The sequence below is a fragment of the Tiliqua scincoides genome, chromosome 6 (assembly GCF_035046505.1).
Source record: "Tiliqua scincoides isolate rTilSci1 chromosome 6, rTilSci1.hap2, whole genome shotgun sequence".
NCBI lineage: Eukaryota > Metazoa > Chordata > Lepidosauria > Squamata > Scincidae > Tiliqua > Tiliqua scincoides.
Window position 1 is genome coordinate 29,594,650 of NC_089826.1, and position 13,804 is coordinate 29,608,453.

Below are 13,804 nucleotides of genomic sequence, written 5' to 3' on the forward strand. Positions count from 1 at the left end.
AAAGCTGCACTTTTGCAGCCAGTGTGCTCAGGGGAAAGGGAGGGGTTGCCTGAAGAGAGGATTGATGGATTGTCAGCCAGCTGCCCCCCCCCTCTCATTAAGGAGGCTATTGTTAAAGGACTGTTCAGTTTTTGAAACTGATTTTAAGGGGATGCATTTTTTCCCTTCTCCAGGGATCAGCACATTCCTTCTCATTTGCAGGGGCCATTCCTGTTGAGTCAAATCCATGTATAAATAGGCTGGACCTGTATAGTCACTTGATCTGTAGAAGTTAATATAGTTGAACTTTAAAAGTTCATGAATTATAGTTTTCCACGTAGTGACCACCATTCTCAAAGAGTAGTTTGCCTTCTCATGCTTAATGATAAAATAAGCCTTAGGCTTCATAACTAAGAGTTTAAAATGCATGCCAAGGCCATACCCAATGCTAGCAACACTAATTCACTATACATGTAGCAGTAGATACAGGTTTAGACATAACTTCAGTCCTAGTTGGGCTACTTAAAAGTAAAGAGAGAAGGGAAGTTACCTGTACTCCAATGGCAATAACAATATCTGTATTATAAGACACTGGATTTGGGTTTTTTTTTGCCACTGTAGAGGTTACTTATGCATATATTCTTATATCAAAGAACAGCTTCTAACAGGCTGGCAGCAATAATTAAAAGTAGCCCAATTACAGAATTTATGTATAGTACTAGGTATCTAATCAACAGCAGTAAGCTGCATTAGTTCTTGTAAGCATGCAAGGGAACTTAAGCTATGCAGCACTGAAAGTGTAAATGAGCATCTGAAAGTCAAAGAGCAAAATTAAATATCAGGTTTTTAGGGAAAGACTGAGGGTAGAGCAGGAACAGTTATCAGACAAATAACAGCCACAGTGACATTTCTTCCTTTGTTAGAAACTACTTGTAAGTATCTTGTCAATTCTAATTATTTGTAAAGGGTTGAAATAGTACTACGACCTTTTTTAATCTACACAAGACACATTCTTGTCAACGTTTTACATATCAGTTTTGACAGGTAGAAATGTGCAGATATTTATTAGCAGCACTTCACTAAAAATTCAACACAATTAAAAACTGAATTTTAATATACTATACTTATGAACTTTAAATCTTTATTCTACAAGAAAATACAAACATTTAAAAAGACATGACATTCATATTAGAGCTTCTATATTATATAAAAACCCGAAAGAAAAAATTCAGTTGCATGTCAAAAGCTACACTTTCAGGATTCTTAGCAAAGCATCTTTTCAATATCATGCTTCAAGTCAAGATAATACACCTGGTATTCCAAAATCAGAATGGTGTTTTAAACAGATGAAATGTCATTCTATAATCCTGGTTGAAGAATTAGGTGTTTTCATAGCATATCTTGCAATTTAGGTTAGGATAAAATTGTCTTCACTGTATAAAGGGGTGACACCCTGATTGCAAACTGTGGAATATATGTGCATTTTTGCTGTTATTGATTATGAGAGAATATAATGACTGTTGACTAGGGAAACTAAGATGACAAGAACAGCGGTGTTATTTGCCCAGTCAAGGAAGAGAGTCCTTCTTGTAGGCCACAACACTGTTGACTTTGTGGATAGTAGTTGTGAAAGAACGAAGACGGACTTCTTCAGAATTAGAAATGAACTGTGGGCCTGACTCTTCCCATTGGTCTGGAACTGTTGAGTCTTTGTCTGTGAAAATTAGTAAATCAAATGCACCTATATGAAGAAAACAAACATACATGTTACTGCATTTCAGTCTCAATTATTTCCTGTAGTGGCATTTGTAAGTTCTATACTTCTTACATATACAAGTACCAATTTATTATCAAGGATAATTAGTATATACTTAGTATTTATGTTAATACCCTGTTAAAAGTACTTTACATAATTTCACTATGGTCAAGACATGTTCTAAACTGGGGACTTTGTTAGCCCAATTCCATGCATGCTTAACTATGAGCAAGTCCAACTCAGCTCAATGGGGCTTACTTCCAAGAAATGGTTCATAGGATTGCAGCCTTCACCACACTTTCTAGGACTATCTACAGTACAGTCTAGAACAGGGGTGTCCAAACATTTTGGCAGGAGGACCACATCAGCTCTCTGACACTGTGTCAGGGGCCGGGGAAAAAATTTATATTTCAAACTTGACTGTATTTACATAAATGAATACATTAAAGATTAAACTTATATGAAAGAATGAATTCTACTAAGCTTATTTATAATACAAACATTTCTAGGCACAGACACATCTTAGCAAGGCAGGGACACATGAGGAAAAATATTTCTAGGCAGAAACTCATCACAGCAAGGTAGAAACACATGAGGAAAAGTTTTTCACCAACTCCCGCCCAGCACTTTACAAAAATGCACAGAACTAAGTATCTCAGAAACAACAGAGTTCCACCATTTGTGGATTGCAGAAGGCACACACCCAAATACAGCAGGACACAGAAGTTAACCCAGAATAAGGATCTCACAAGCAACAGAGAGAAATGGGAAGGGGGATGTTTCTGACTTGCAGGAGCCACTCACTGACCCACACACACCCCCAGGAGTAAATTAATCCACAATAAGGATCTCACACGCGAAGGGGGGAGAGAAAGCAGCACATTCAAGTGGCCCGATTAATCACCCCCTCCATGTGCGGCCTCAGCCCTGGCCTCCCCAACCGGTGTGTGTGCTGGATGGACAGGGCTTCTGCAGAATTCTCCCGCAAGAGGCGAGGGCTCTGGCAGGTCTCCAGCGGGTCAAGTGCCCATTGGAGATGGGGGGCTCCCTGGGGGGCCAGATTGGGGGCCCCCGTGGGCAACAACTGGTCCAGGGGCCAGGGTTTGGGCAGCCCTGGTCTAGAATGTCAGGTAACCAGAAGTTGAATAAACACTTTACTTTTAATGTCAGTAAGAACCAGTCATTGCAACCAAGAAAAACAGCTTGGATATTTAAAAGCCACTTTAACTGCCTATTCAGGGAGAAAAGTGGGGCAAACCGAATACATATGTCACTTTATACCAGAGATTACGCTTGTGCCTCATGTGCTGCCTTTAGGCTTAAGCTTGAATCAGCAATTATGTATTTAAATAAAACTTGTTTCAGGACATGCCATCTTCTCTCTGCAATGAGGTGAGTGAGAAAATCTTCACTGTCCTGAAACTATTGCTAATTAATTTCATGTATAAGCCTCAACTACTGATACCGGTAATTTCGTTTCCTTAAAAAAATTTTTTTCCAGCTCTATGATATTGAGATGGGATGACATATACTGGTTTATGGATCTATGTGTTTGCTTGAAGAATAAAGATGTTCACCACGATTTAGGTCGTAGTACTATTTCAACCCTTTACAAATAATTAGAATTGACAAGATACTTACAAGTAGTTTCTAACAAAGGAAGAAATGTCACTGTGGCTGTTATTTGTCTGATAACTGATTTAATTTCATCCTGAATAGCTTTCTGCGACTTTTCTCTTGGTGCACTAGAATATCAAGAAAAACATGTCAGCATAGAAGGGAAGTACAAGGCAAATGGAGTATACACTGATTGCATCTGGCTGACACAGGCTCAAGTCTATGCAAGTTCATAGGACAAGTGTTAATCTTAAGGGTCCCACATGACTGTTAACATTTGATTATTTTAGCAAAACATTTTATAATTGAAGGGTAACTTTCTGAGCAATTATTAACACAATACATGCCAGAGCTCAATCACTATACACACTATCAGATAGCAGCTGTCTCTTCATTATATAGTTTATATACAGGAATGTGTGCTTAATAACCGTTCGCGTAACGACAGATTGCATATGACAGTGGTCAAAGCACAATAAAGATGCTCTTAATGAGGCAATCGCATCTCCCATAGCCTGCAGTAGAGTGTCTGTTTACACAACAGAGAGGCTCTTAATGCAAAGAAGAGGCAATCTATCGCCAGTAGCCTGTGCAGCCAGCTAGTGTCTGTCAGGGAGTATTTGTTTACACAACAAAGGCAATAGATTGGACTGAATGTTCACTTAATGAAGTAATCGCATAACGGGGATCGGAGAACATATCCCCTCATTAAGTGGCGCACACCTGTATTTGGCCATTGTTACTTTTCACCTTTGAACTGCTTACATCATGTAGATCAGATCTTTTTCCTGGGGGTTTCTTTTGGGAACACAAGTTTAAACTACTCCTATGTTATGTTATGCTGTTCTGAATGGTCTTATTATTTTAGGTGATCATAACTTGTTTTAAAGAGTTGAGATGATGGATGAATGTGGGGTTGTTTCGTTTTTTAATTCATTTATGTTAGGTGTTCTGAAGAACTATCACACCGTATAACAGTTTCTAAATTTCAGTAAGTTAAAATGAATGCATGAAGGCTAAAGCTAGTTAATACTAATCTAAAGTGAAGCCTGTGAACAATGACTGAGCTGTTTGCCTGAGACAACCAGCAGATGAGTCATTTTTTTTGTACATTTATTTACAAAAATGCCCTTAGCTGAAGCTTTGATTGCACTTACGTTTCATTCTTTGCACTTTTGTCACATTCAATGTCAAACTGCCATCTTTCAAGAACTTCACTTGTCTCTTTACTGGAAATCACCACTACTAACCGCTGAACTAGGCATTCATAGAGCCATTCTTAAAAAAAAGAGAAAAAGAGTTTTCTAAAAGTTCCAAAGTTGAGGTGGGGATCTTTACCATGTTAACTGTCAATTCAGTCATCCAAACCAACATTTGATTGGCTTTCCAGAGTCTTAATCTAGTTATTTACATAATTTAGTTGAATGTACAAGTTAATCCTATGCAAAATTCTAGAACTCTAAAGTAAGAGAACTTCCAAACAGCTTCCCTGTGCATAAATGAAGCGGCTTGATTTTATACATCAGGTATTATCAAGTTTTGCTTTCTTAATGCTGTGCTTTTTTTGCCTCATAAGAGGACTCCTGCATGTGCTATATCAATAGGTCCCTTCTAACAAACTTGTAGTATGGCACATATGAACTAGGAGTCACTTTTTTGGCTTTGCTTGGTTTATTAGCTAAGCCACTATTTGCATTTGCACAGACCCTTCTCTTTCCTGATTGGGAAACAGCATTCACCAATGACAAATGTATTTTTTGAACTATGCATATGCCTTCAGGCATAGTTGGGACATTGGGTAGACCTGTCTTTGGTGTTGTAGGAAACAGATGCAATATTTCAATGTTGAACCTTTTGATAGTTTTCTTTCCCAAGTGAAACTAGGTAGTTAAATTAGAACTGGGACAATAAGAATTGTTCTCAAGGCTCAATTCAGTTCATGAACCACCAGGTTGGTCATTCCTGGTAACACGTTAATGTGATATCATACTATAAAAGATCCATCATTGAACATTTAAATGGCAAATTGAATTAATATAAATGAAATGTAGTAGTTGAGGCAAGCCATTTTCCCACAATCAACTGATTACAGTTCAATCTCAAATACCTTTAAGCTGTCCCACTACATTGTTCAAATAGTTTTTCAGTTCAGAGTCTGCAGTTACAAGCATAGTAAGTCCATATTTCTGAACATGCGTAAAAGTTTCAACAGGATAGATCCCACGTTGATACAAGATACTGTTAATGCCATACACTAAAAGAGAAAAATCAAAGGCTAATTACAACACAGACGAATACTTCATCCTACCAATCTTTTGTTATTTTCATCAGTTATTTTTGGTTATAAGCACAGCATGTGCATATTTTCATAACTGACAATTCAAGTCTACAAATGACTACACAGGCACAACATGCATTTAAGGGGGAGGGTGTAGGCCAGCTCCTAGAACCACTCAATAAGCAAGACGGTAATAGCAGCCCATAATACATTTCTTGTAATCATCAACAAGTGATAGACATTGTTACATAGGCATTATGTTGTATTACAATGCTTATTTTAAGGAGAAACACTATTTCAGAATATCTGAATCTGAAGTACTAAACTGAACACATCACAATTTCAATGCCTTTAATAATCACACAAGTAGTTTTATTTTAGGAGTACAGCTACTTCCTTCTTGGAACATCACAACTGTGGTAAAAGTATACAAGTCTTGAACTTACTTCTTCGTTCCATTATGGACATTTGTCCAGAAATTTGAACAGTGCTATTGCACAAGCCCAGACTGCACCTGTGCAGAAGTGCCAAAACAGCTGCCTTAAGTTGGGACATCAGAAAATCTGAGCCTCTTACTGGTGTTTATCGCATCTGGCCACGCAACCTGGAAGTTACTGATGATGGCATCATCACCAGTTACTTCTGGTGGCATTTCCAATTGGGATGTGCGGTGGGTGGGGAGGCAGAGCCTCCCCACTGGAGTCCTTCACAAAGTGCCACCGCTGCAAAGGACTCCAGTGGGAAGGCTCTGCCTCCCCACTTACCGCACCTTCCTGACTTCCAATAGGTAGACTATGTGTAGTGGTACAGAGAGAGACAAACAATGAGAAATGCTGCCTTAACCCAAACATACCATAATCAAAATATACACCCTCCCAGAACATGGAAGTTCCCTTCTTAACTACTGTGTCCAGTATCTAAAAACAGCTTCCAAAATGTGGAACGCTTAACAGTGAGATCTTATGCAGATCTACTCAGAAATGCCATTGAGTTCCATGGGGCTTCCTACAAGTGTCTAGCACTGCAGCCTAAATTGGCAGAGGCACCTTTCCAAGGGGTGCGTTCTCATATTTAGCAGGGCAAGAGCAACTGTCCCTCCTCACGCTGGCATGGTGTCTCTTGTTCTCCTTTTAGACTGCAAGCCCTTGGGGAACAGGGAGCCATTTATTGATTTGTTTTGCCGCGCAAACCTCTTTGTGTATTACTTTTTTTTTTTGGCTAAAAAGTAGTATATAAATATTAATGACGACAACAACAACTACTTCAGAATGAGAAGGTCCACCAGGAAGAAGCAGGATGCCTTTCGCTGGATGCTGCTGGGGTGCTCAGCCTACATAAGCAACATCACTGTGAGGTGTGGGAGGCGAGGCGGGTGTGGGTGACACAGGTGCGGGAGAAAATGTGGTGGGTGAGGCGAGTGCAGGCACAGGTGTGGGGGTGAGGCAGGTGAGGGTGCAGGAGGCAAGGCAGGTGCAGGTGTGAGGTGGGTGTGGGTGCAGGGGGCGAGGCGGGTACAGGTGTGGGGGTGAGGCGGGTGCAGGTACAGGTGTGGGGGGTAAGGCGGGTGTGGGTGCAGGAGGCGAGGCGGGTGCAGGTACAGGTGTGGGTGCAAGGCGGGTGTGGGTGCAGGGGGCAAGGCGGGTGCAGGTACAGGTGTGGGGGCGAGGCGGGTGCAGGTGAGGTCGGACCGCCGCTGGCCGTGGGGGAGAAGCGCCGCAGCTGCCCGCCCGCGCACCCGGAGGAGCTGCAGGCGTTCTCAGGGGCAGGAGAGCCTCCTCTGCAGGCAGCTGCGGCGCTCCTCCGTGGACCGGGTCCTGCCTCCCCACCGCCTCTGCGTTCCCACGGCCGGCACGGCAGCTTCTCCGGGGCGGGACCTGCCCCTGCGTCGCGGGTGCTGTAGCGGCCTGGAGGGGAGCAGAACCGCGAAGCGCCGCCTGCTCGGGCCCGGCGCCTCTTCAGACCCCCGCCCCGCCACTCACGGAAGAACTCGGCCACGATCTCGGCGCTGCCCCGCAGGGTGATGCCCTGCTCCCGGCTCTGCTGCTTCGCCATCGGGAGGCGGGGGAGGCGCCTGGCGGAGAACAAAGCCCCTCAGCCTTCCCGCCACCCGGTTCAAACCTCAGCCCAGCTCCTTCAAGTCTCGCGAGAGCGCAAACCGCTCACGTCGTCTCTCAGCCCAGGTCTTCACTGCGCAGGCGCACCGGGAGCAAGGTCCTCATTTGCGCATGCGCCACAGGGGGGAGGGAAGACTCGTAAGTGTTTCTGCCTGGAGCTTAGTGTCTGAATCCCGCCACGCCACTGCGCATGTGCCGAAGCTAGGCTTCAGTAGTGGGTCTCATTCAGGGATGCGCTGAGTGGGGAGGCAGGCGAGGTAGAGCCTCCCCACCTGGGATGTGCAGTGGGTAGGGAGGTAGAGTCTCCCCATCAGGGACATAGGGTGGGTGGGGAGGCAGGTGAGGCAGAGCCTCCCCACCTGGGGTGTGCAGTGGGTGGGGGGGCAGGTGAGCCTCCCCACCTGAAAAGCGGTGCTAGTGTGAGGCACCTAACAGAGCAAGGAAGGAGGGAGCACAGAGCGCATGGGTTGTGGGTGTTTGGGTGCCTCACACTGCGGCAGCGCTTTTCAAAGGACTCTGGTGGGGAGGCTCTGCCTCACCTGCCCCCCACCCACTGCACATTCTAGGTGGGCAGGTTCTGCCTCATCTGTCTCCCCACACACCACACCTCCCTGATGCAGAGGCTCTGCCTCACCACCCATCCCACATCTGGGTTGTGAGTGCTTGGGCAGCTCCCACAGCTGTGGCACTTTTAAAGTACTCTGGCGGGGAAGCTCTGCCTCACCACTGACTGCACGTCCCTGGTTTTCTGAGTGATATAGCATGGATATAGGGTTCACCCCACCCAAAAACTCCAAAAAAAACAACAAAACACTGCCTTTTGGGTGTGAAAATATCTGAATAAAGACGCAAAACACCACATTTTAGTGTTTAAGTCGTACTTTCCAGAAATTAAAATAGATGACTTTTCCACTTAGAAATGTTACTGTGGATGCATTTGCTGACAGTACATCACCTACCTAATACATTTTTAAAACAATTATAATTATAAATTAATAAAATGTGCCCTTAGAATAAAAACACATGATTTGCTATTTTAATGAAGAAATTTTGGAAAAAAAATATCACCCAAAAACACGCCCCAAGCCATGGGGAAGATAGGTGGAGAGGATGGTGCTTCTGTCCTGGGTTAAGGAATTGTACTGTGGCATCATTTGTACGGGGTGTGTGTGGATCTTTTCCTAAATGACAAAAGGGGCTGGGTTTAAACTTGAATCAGCCTGCAAGCAATGGCTTTTAAAATCAAGTGTATATACCAGGGATAGCCATAAGAACATAAGAACATAAGAACAGCCCCACTGGATCAGGCCATAGGCCCATCTAGTCCAGCTTCCTGTATCTCACAGCGGCCCACCAAATGCCCCAGGGAGCACACCAGATAACAAGAGACCTCATCCTGGTGCTCTCCCCTACATCTGGCATTCTGACTTAACCCATTCCTAAAATCAGGAGGTTGCGCATACACATCATGGCTTGTACCCCATAATGGATTTTTCCTCCAGAAACTCGTCCAATCCCCTTTTAAAGGCGTCTAGGCTAGACGCCAGCACCACATCCTGTGGCAAGGAGTTCCACAGACCGACCACGCGCTGAATAAAGAAATATTTTCTTTTGTCTGTCCTAACCCGCCCAACACTCAATTTTAGTGGATGTCCCCTGGTTCTGGTATTATGTGAGAGTGTAAAGAGCATCTCCCTATCCACTCTGTCCATCCCCTGCATAATTTTGTATGTCTCAATCATGTCCCCCCTCAAGCGTCTCTTTTCTAGGCTGAAACTTGCTTCACGTAAGTACCACATACAATATACTTCAGGTGCTTGAGAGCCACATATACAGATAATTTTTTTTTCCATTCTTGAAAATATAATTTAGAATAACTAAGGGCGCAATCCTGAGGTGCCCTTGGGCCAGCACAAGTCTCTTGCGCCAGCCCAGGGGGGTTGCAAATGTGCTGTAAGGCAATTTTGCACCTTCTCTAGAGTCGGCTGGGCTGGTGCATGGATCCAGCCTCTGCGCCAACTTGCAGAGGCAGCCTTGCGTTGGCCAATGCAAGGCTCTAGGGAGGGCAGGGAGGAGATGGGAGGGAGGTGTTCTGGGGTAGGTGGAGGGCAGTCACAGGGGTGGGGTGGGAAGGGGAGGCGGGGCCGGGATCTGGCTGTTATGCCGGATCCCAACCCCCATTCCCGAGCAATGCGGAGCACCTTAGGAAGTGGCACAAGGAAACTCATAGAGGCTGTGGTGGTTTACCCAGGGGTAAGGGGAAGAGTTTCCCCTTACCTCTGGCTGAACCAATTTAGGGCCCTAACTTGCGCTGGATACAGCGCCGGCCTTCTGGCCTGCCTGCTCCAGCACAAGATAGGATTGCGTTGTAATAGACCATTTAAGATATGATACCTGATACGTTACATGATTTTGTATAAGAACAAAGAAATGTAGATTTAGAACTGTGCACTGGCCATATAACTTTCAATACCTGTTTTTATTTTCATTTTTATTTCCAACTTTTTTAGTTTCTATTTGTTAATTTTTGGTGTTTTAAAATACAATTATATTTATATTTATAAAAGAGAGAGGTTTGAGAGCCACAATATTTAAAACACATTTAAATACTTAAATATAACAAATATTAAACTAATTTTAATCCAGTGGACTCTCAGTTTATACTCTAAATAGTATAAAGCTTGAAAATGTCTCAAGGTCTAATCCTATGCGGTGTGTGCTGGCTCACCACTCCTTGCAAATTGCCTGGCTGTGGAGAGGTATGTGGGAGTGTGTGGTGAGGTGGGGAGGAGGTGTTCTAGGGTGGGTGGGGGGTGGGGGAAGATATGGCAAGAGAGGGAGGGGGTGGGATCAGCTGAGCTCAGCTTCGTTGGATTCAGAGCCCCGTGTTGGGCCGTGCAGTCTGACACGGGACTCCTTGATTCTGCACTGGCTAAAGAGCCACCGCAGAATTGAGTAACCCCATTGCAGGGCTACTTCCCTTACCTGGAGGAAGGGAACAAATGTCCCCTTCCTTCAAGAAGCCACTGGCGGCTAACCAGTTGTGCTCAGGATGCTGTCAGCCAGTTTTGGTGCTGTGGCAGCCCCACGCACCAGACAGCTCCGGATTGGGCTGTTATTTACCTTTTATGTTAATTGTGATGCAAAAATGAGCTCAGCCAACATATTTCCAAGAGCCACACATTATATGTTATATAATGCCACACATTATATGTCACAAGTCAAGGTCTGGCCACCCCATTTTATATGAGATAATTCCACAAGAGCTTGTGTGAGGTTGTGAGCTACATGGCTGTAGTGGATATGTAGGTGAATTTAACTTTCATCCATTAACAAAACAAGGCATGATGCAAGTGCTAGACAGTATTCTCCTGCTCTGAATGGGGTTGCCCTCCCTCTGAAGGAGTAGGTCTGCAGCTCTGGGGATTTGCCTGGATTCACAGCAGCTGGAGTCCCAGGTGGTGGCAGTGGCCAGGGACAACTTTGTCTAGCTTTGGCTGGTGCACCGTATTTGAATCTTGTGGACCTGGCCACAGTGACATAAGGAATAGACTGTAGTAAAGTGCTGTATGTGCACTTTACATTTCCCTTGAAGATAGTTTGGAAACTGCAATTATGCAGAATGCGACAGCCTGTATGCTTTTTGGAGGTCAGTGTTTTGTCTTTGTACCATGTCATTATACTGTTGTCCCTTTCATTCTCAATTTTTTTAAAATGATCCTGAACATGGAGTTGGCCTTCTTTATTACTGCCGCACACTGGGTCAGCACTTTCATTGAGCTGTCAACCAGCACCCCAAGGTCTTCTGATCCATCACAGGCAGTTCAGAACCCATTAGCTTATATATGAAGCTTTTTTTGCCACAATGTACATTACTTCACACTTACAAGGATGTACATGTGCCATTTTGCTGCCCATTCTTCCAATGGAAGAGATCCTTCTGGAGCTCTTCTTTTAGTCAAATAATCAGTCAAATAAACTCCTCACCAACCCATCCCTGCCTTGAAAGGGACAATCTCCTTGAACCAAACAGTGGCTGACACAGGGAGTCAGCTGAGACCCGACATCTGTGACGAAGACAAGTAGTGGATCACCATGGTTGATGTCACCATCCCCGTTGAGAACAGGAGAGAAACCATGACAGAAGCCAGGGAATGCAAGCACCAGAAGTACACACCCCTGGCAGATACTCTGAGGCAGAGAGGGTATGACATCTCTGTCCATGCCTTCCTGGTCCATGCCTTCCAGGCCCTTCGTGGTTGTGACCCCAAGAATGAGCCCGTGCTGAGAGCTTGTGGTGTGGGCAAATGCTATGCGAAGCTCATGTGCAATCTGATAGTGTCTGACACCATCCGGTGGTCCCAAGACATTTCCATTGAACATATCTCAGAACACCACCAGTATGAGGAACTGATTCATCCCCCAAGCTCGAGGATGGAGGAACCACAACCGGTCTGCTCCCCTAACCCAAGAGGGGAGAGGCCACTAGGCACTCGGCCTGCCGGCCTGCCCTCCTGACACAGTGGAGGGAGGCCACTATGGCTCATCCTCCTGACCCACTGGAGGGAAGCCACCCACAGCTCGCACTCCTGACCCAGTGGCGGGGAGCCACCCATAGCTCACCCCACTCCATGCAAGGGGTGAGCCACAAGCCGCTCTCTCCCACAAAAGATGAGCAACAGCCCACCAGCTGTTTAGGAGCTCTTGAGGCAACCCGTGTTGCAGGTGGACCCCCCCCCAAAGCCCCTGAGCCAGTCAAGAGAGTGTTCAGCCTGGAGGCACCAGCAGGGACTCACCACCTGCCCCATGCAGCAAGGGGGTGGGCCTTGCTCACCTCCAGCCTTGAACTATATGCCACTTGAGCAACACTACTGCACATGCTGTCGGAGAAGGACTGACATATGCCGTCTTTCTGCTTTATTCTCTTTCCCTTCACCCCTAACATGACTTATTGCCTGTATGCTACCTTGTGCTCTAATTTGTGCCCCACTGCTATAGTGCATGCCTAGAACAAACCCATCCAGAAGCCAGACATGCCAGCAATGACAGCGGAGACCACTCACGGAGGACCCCCTGGACCCAGAACCGGAGGCTGTCATCGGCAGAAGAAGCCTGGCCAGGCACAGCTGGCCGTGTGCAAAGTGAGACTGGGCATGTCCCGCTCTCTAGCCTTGGGCTTAGTGACTTATGGACTCTAAACCCACTACATGTAACCCCCTGAAATGGACTTGCATAATATGCTCGATTGCTCTGTGCTTGTGATCACCAATATTCTCCCAATGTACATAACCGTGTTTAGGGGCCTTGTATTTTCTACTTGGTTGTTCTTTGTAAATGTGCTCTAACTAAAAAAAATCTGTTCTTATCAGCATAATATCTGACATGTTCCCTATTTGAGAACTTTTGTATTCACTAAGTTTTTGGAGCTTGGAGATGAAACAGGAGCTTGTTCTGTCCTCTCCATGCATCAACCTGGTATTGCAGTATTTCCAGGCATGGTGCACTTCCCCTTGGGGGAAATAATTGATGTTCAAAAATAGATAATGGCCTGTTTGGTTTTTGGAGAAAAGCCATGATCATGTATACTTGCTGACCAGTGCCCTGCACACTGTGCCTCAGAGAAACCTAGTGGGGAGGGCTTGGCATTCTTCATATCCTTTCAAGAGCAGCTCCAACAGGCAGGTACTATGAAATGTGAACTTTAAATTGTTAAGACTATATATACATAAGGAAATATTTTGTAATTATAATAGATTAATACTTTACTTCCGGGTCCCCCCCCCCCCCACAAAGTTGAAAATACAAGTGGGAAATGTGATGGATTCCATATTATTTTTATTTAAAAAATATAAACTATGTTGAATGAACTTCTTCATTTTGGAGGCAGTTGCTTTTGTTTAGAAGGAATGATTTATCTGAAAGTTGATTGTGTATTGTAGAAATGCTGTTTATTGCAGCTTATTCATAGCTAAATTTGTCATTTCAGTTAGCAAGGGATTTTTGTAGTAGTTTTGGCATGGGCTACCACAAGGTGGCAGTGCTAGCATAAGATTGTTTTTT

General features: G+C 44.7%; 1 protein-coding gene and 1 non-coding gene across 2 annotated transcripts; one reads left to right on the plus strand and one right to left on the minus strand.

Annotated features, from left to right (window-relative positions):
* Nucleotides 1–1,200: 1,200 nt before the first annotated feature.
* On the minus strand, nt 1,201–7,738 carry MAD2L1 (mitotic arrest deficient 2 like 1). The gene is made up of 5 exons (XM_066632597.1): nt 7,610–7,738; nt 5,460–5,606; nt 4,510–4,630; nt 3,377–3,480; nt 1,201–1,720 (listed from the first exon to the last, which is right to left on the minus strand). The coding sequence occupies exons 1-5, from the start codon at nt 7,680–7,682 to the stop codon at nt 1,548–1,550; spliced, it is 618 nt and encodes a 205-aa protein (XP_066488694.1). The 5' UTR covers nt 7,683–7,738; the 3' UTR covers nt 1,201–1,547.
* Nucleotides 7,739–13,068: 5,330 nt separating this feature from the next.
* On the plus strand, nt 13,069–13,253 carry LOC136656461 (U2 spliceosomal RNA). Its single transcript, XR_010794708.1, has one exon. It is a non-coding gene; the product is annotated as a U2 spliceosomal RNA (small nuclear RNA).
* Nucleotides 13,254–13,804: the final 551 nt, after the last annotated feature.

Coding starts and splice junctions, on each gene's coding strand:
- MAD2L1 (XM_066632597.1), bottom strand. CDS start 7,682: ATGGCGAAGCAGCAGAGCCGGGAGCAGGGCATCACCCTGCGGGGCAGC. Junction 5,607..7,609: donor GATCGTGGCCGAGTTCTTCC/GTGAGTGGCGGG, acceptor TTTCTCTTTTAG/TGTATGGCATTAACAGTATC. Junction 4,631..5,459: donor TGTAGTGGGACAGCTTAAAG/GTATTTGAGATT, acceptor CTTTTTTTTAAG/AATGGCTCTATGAATGCCTA.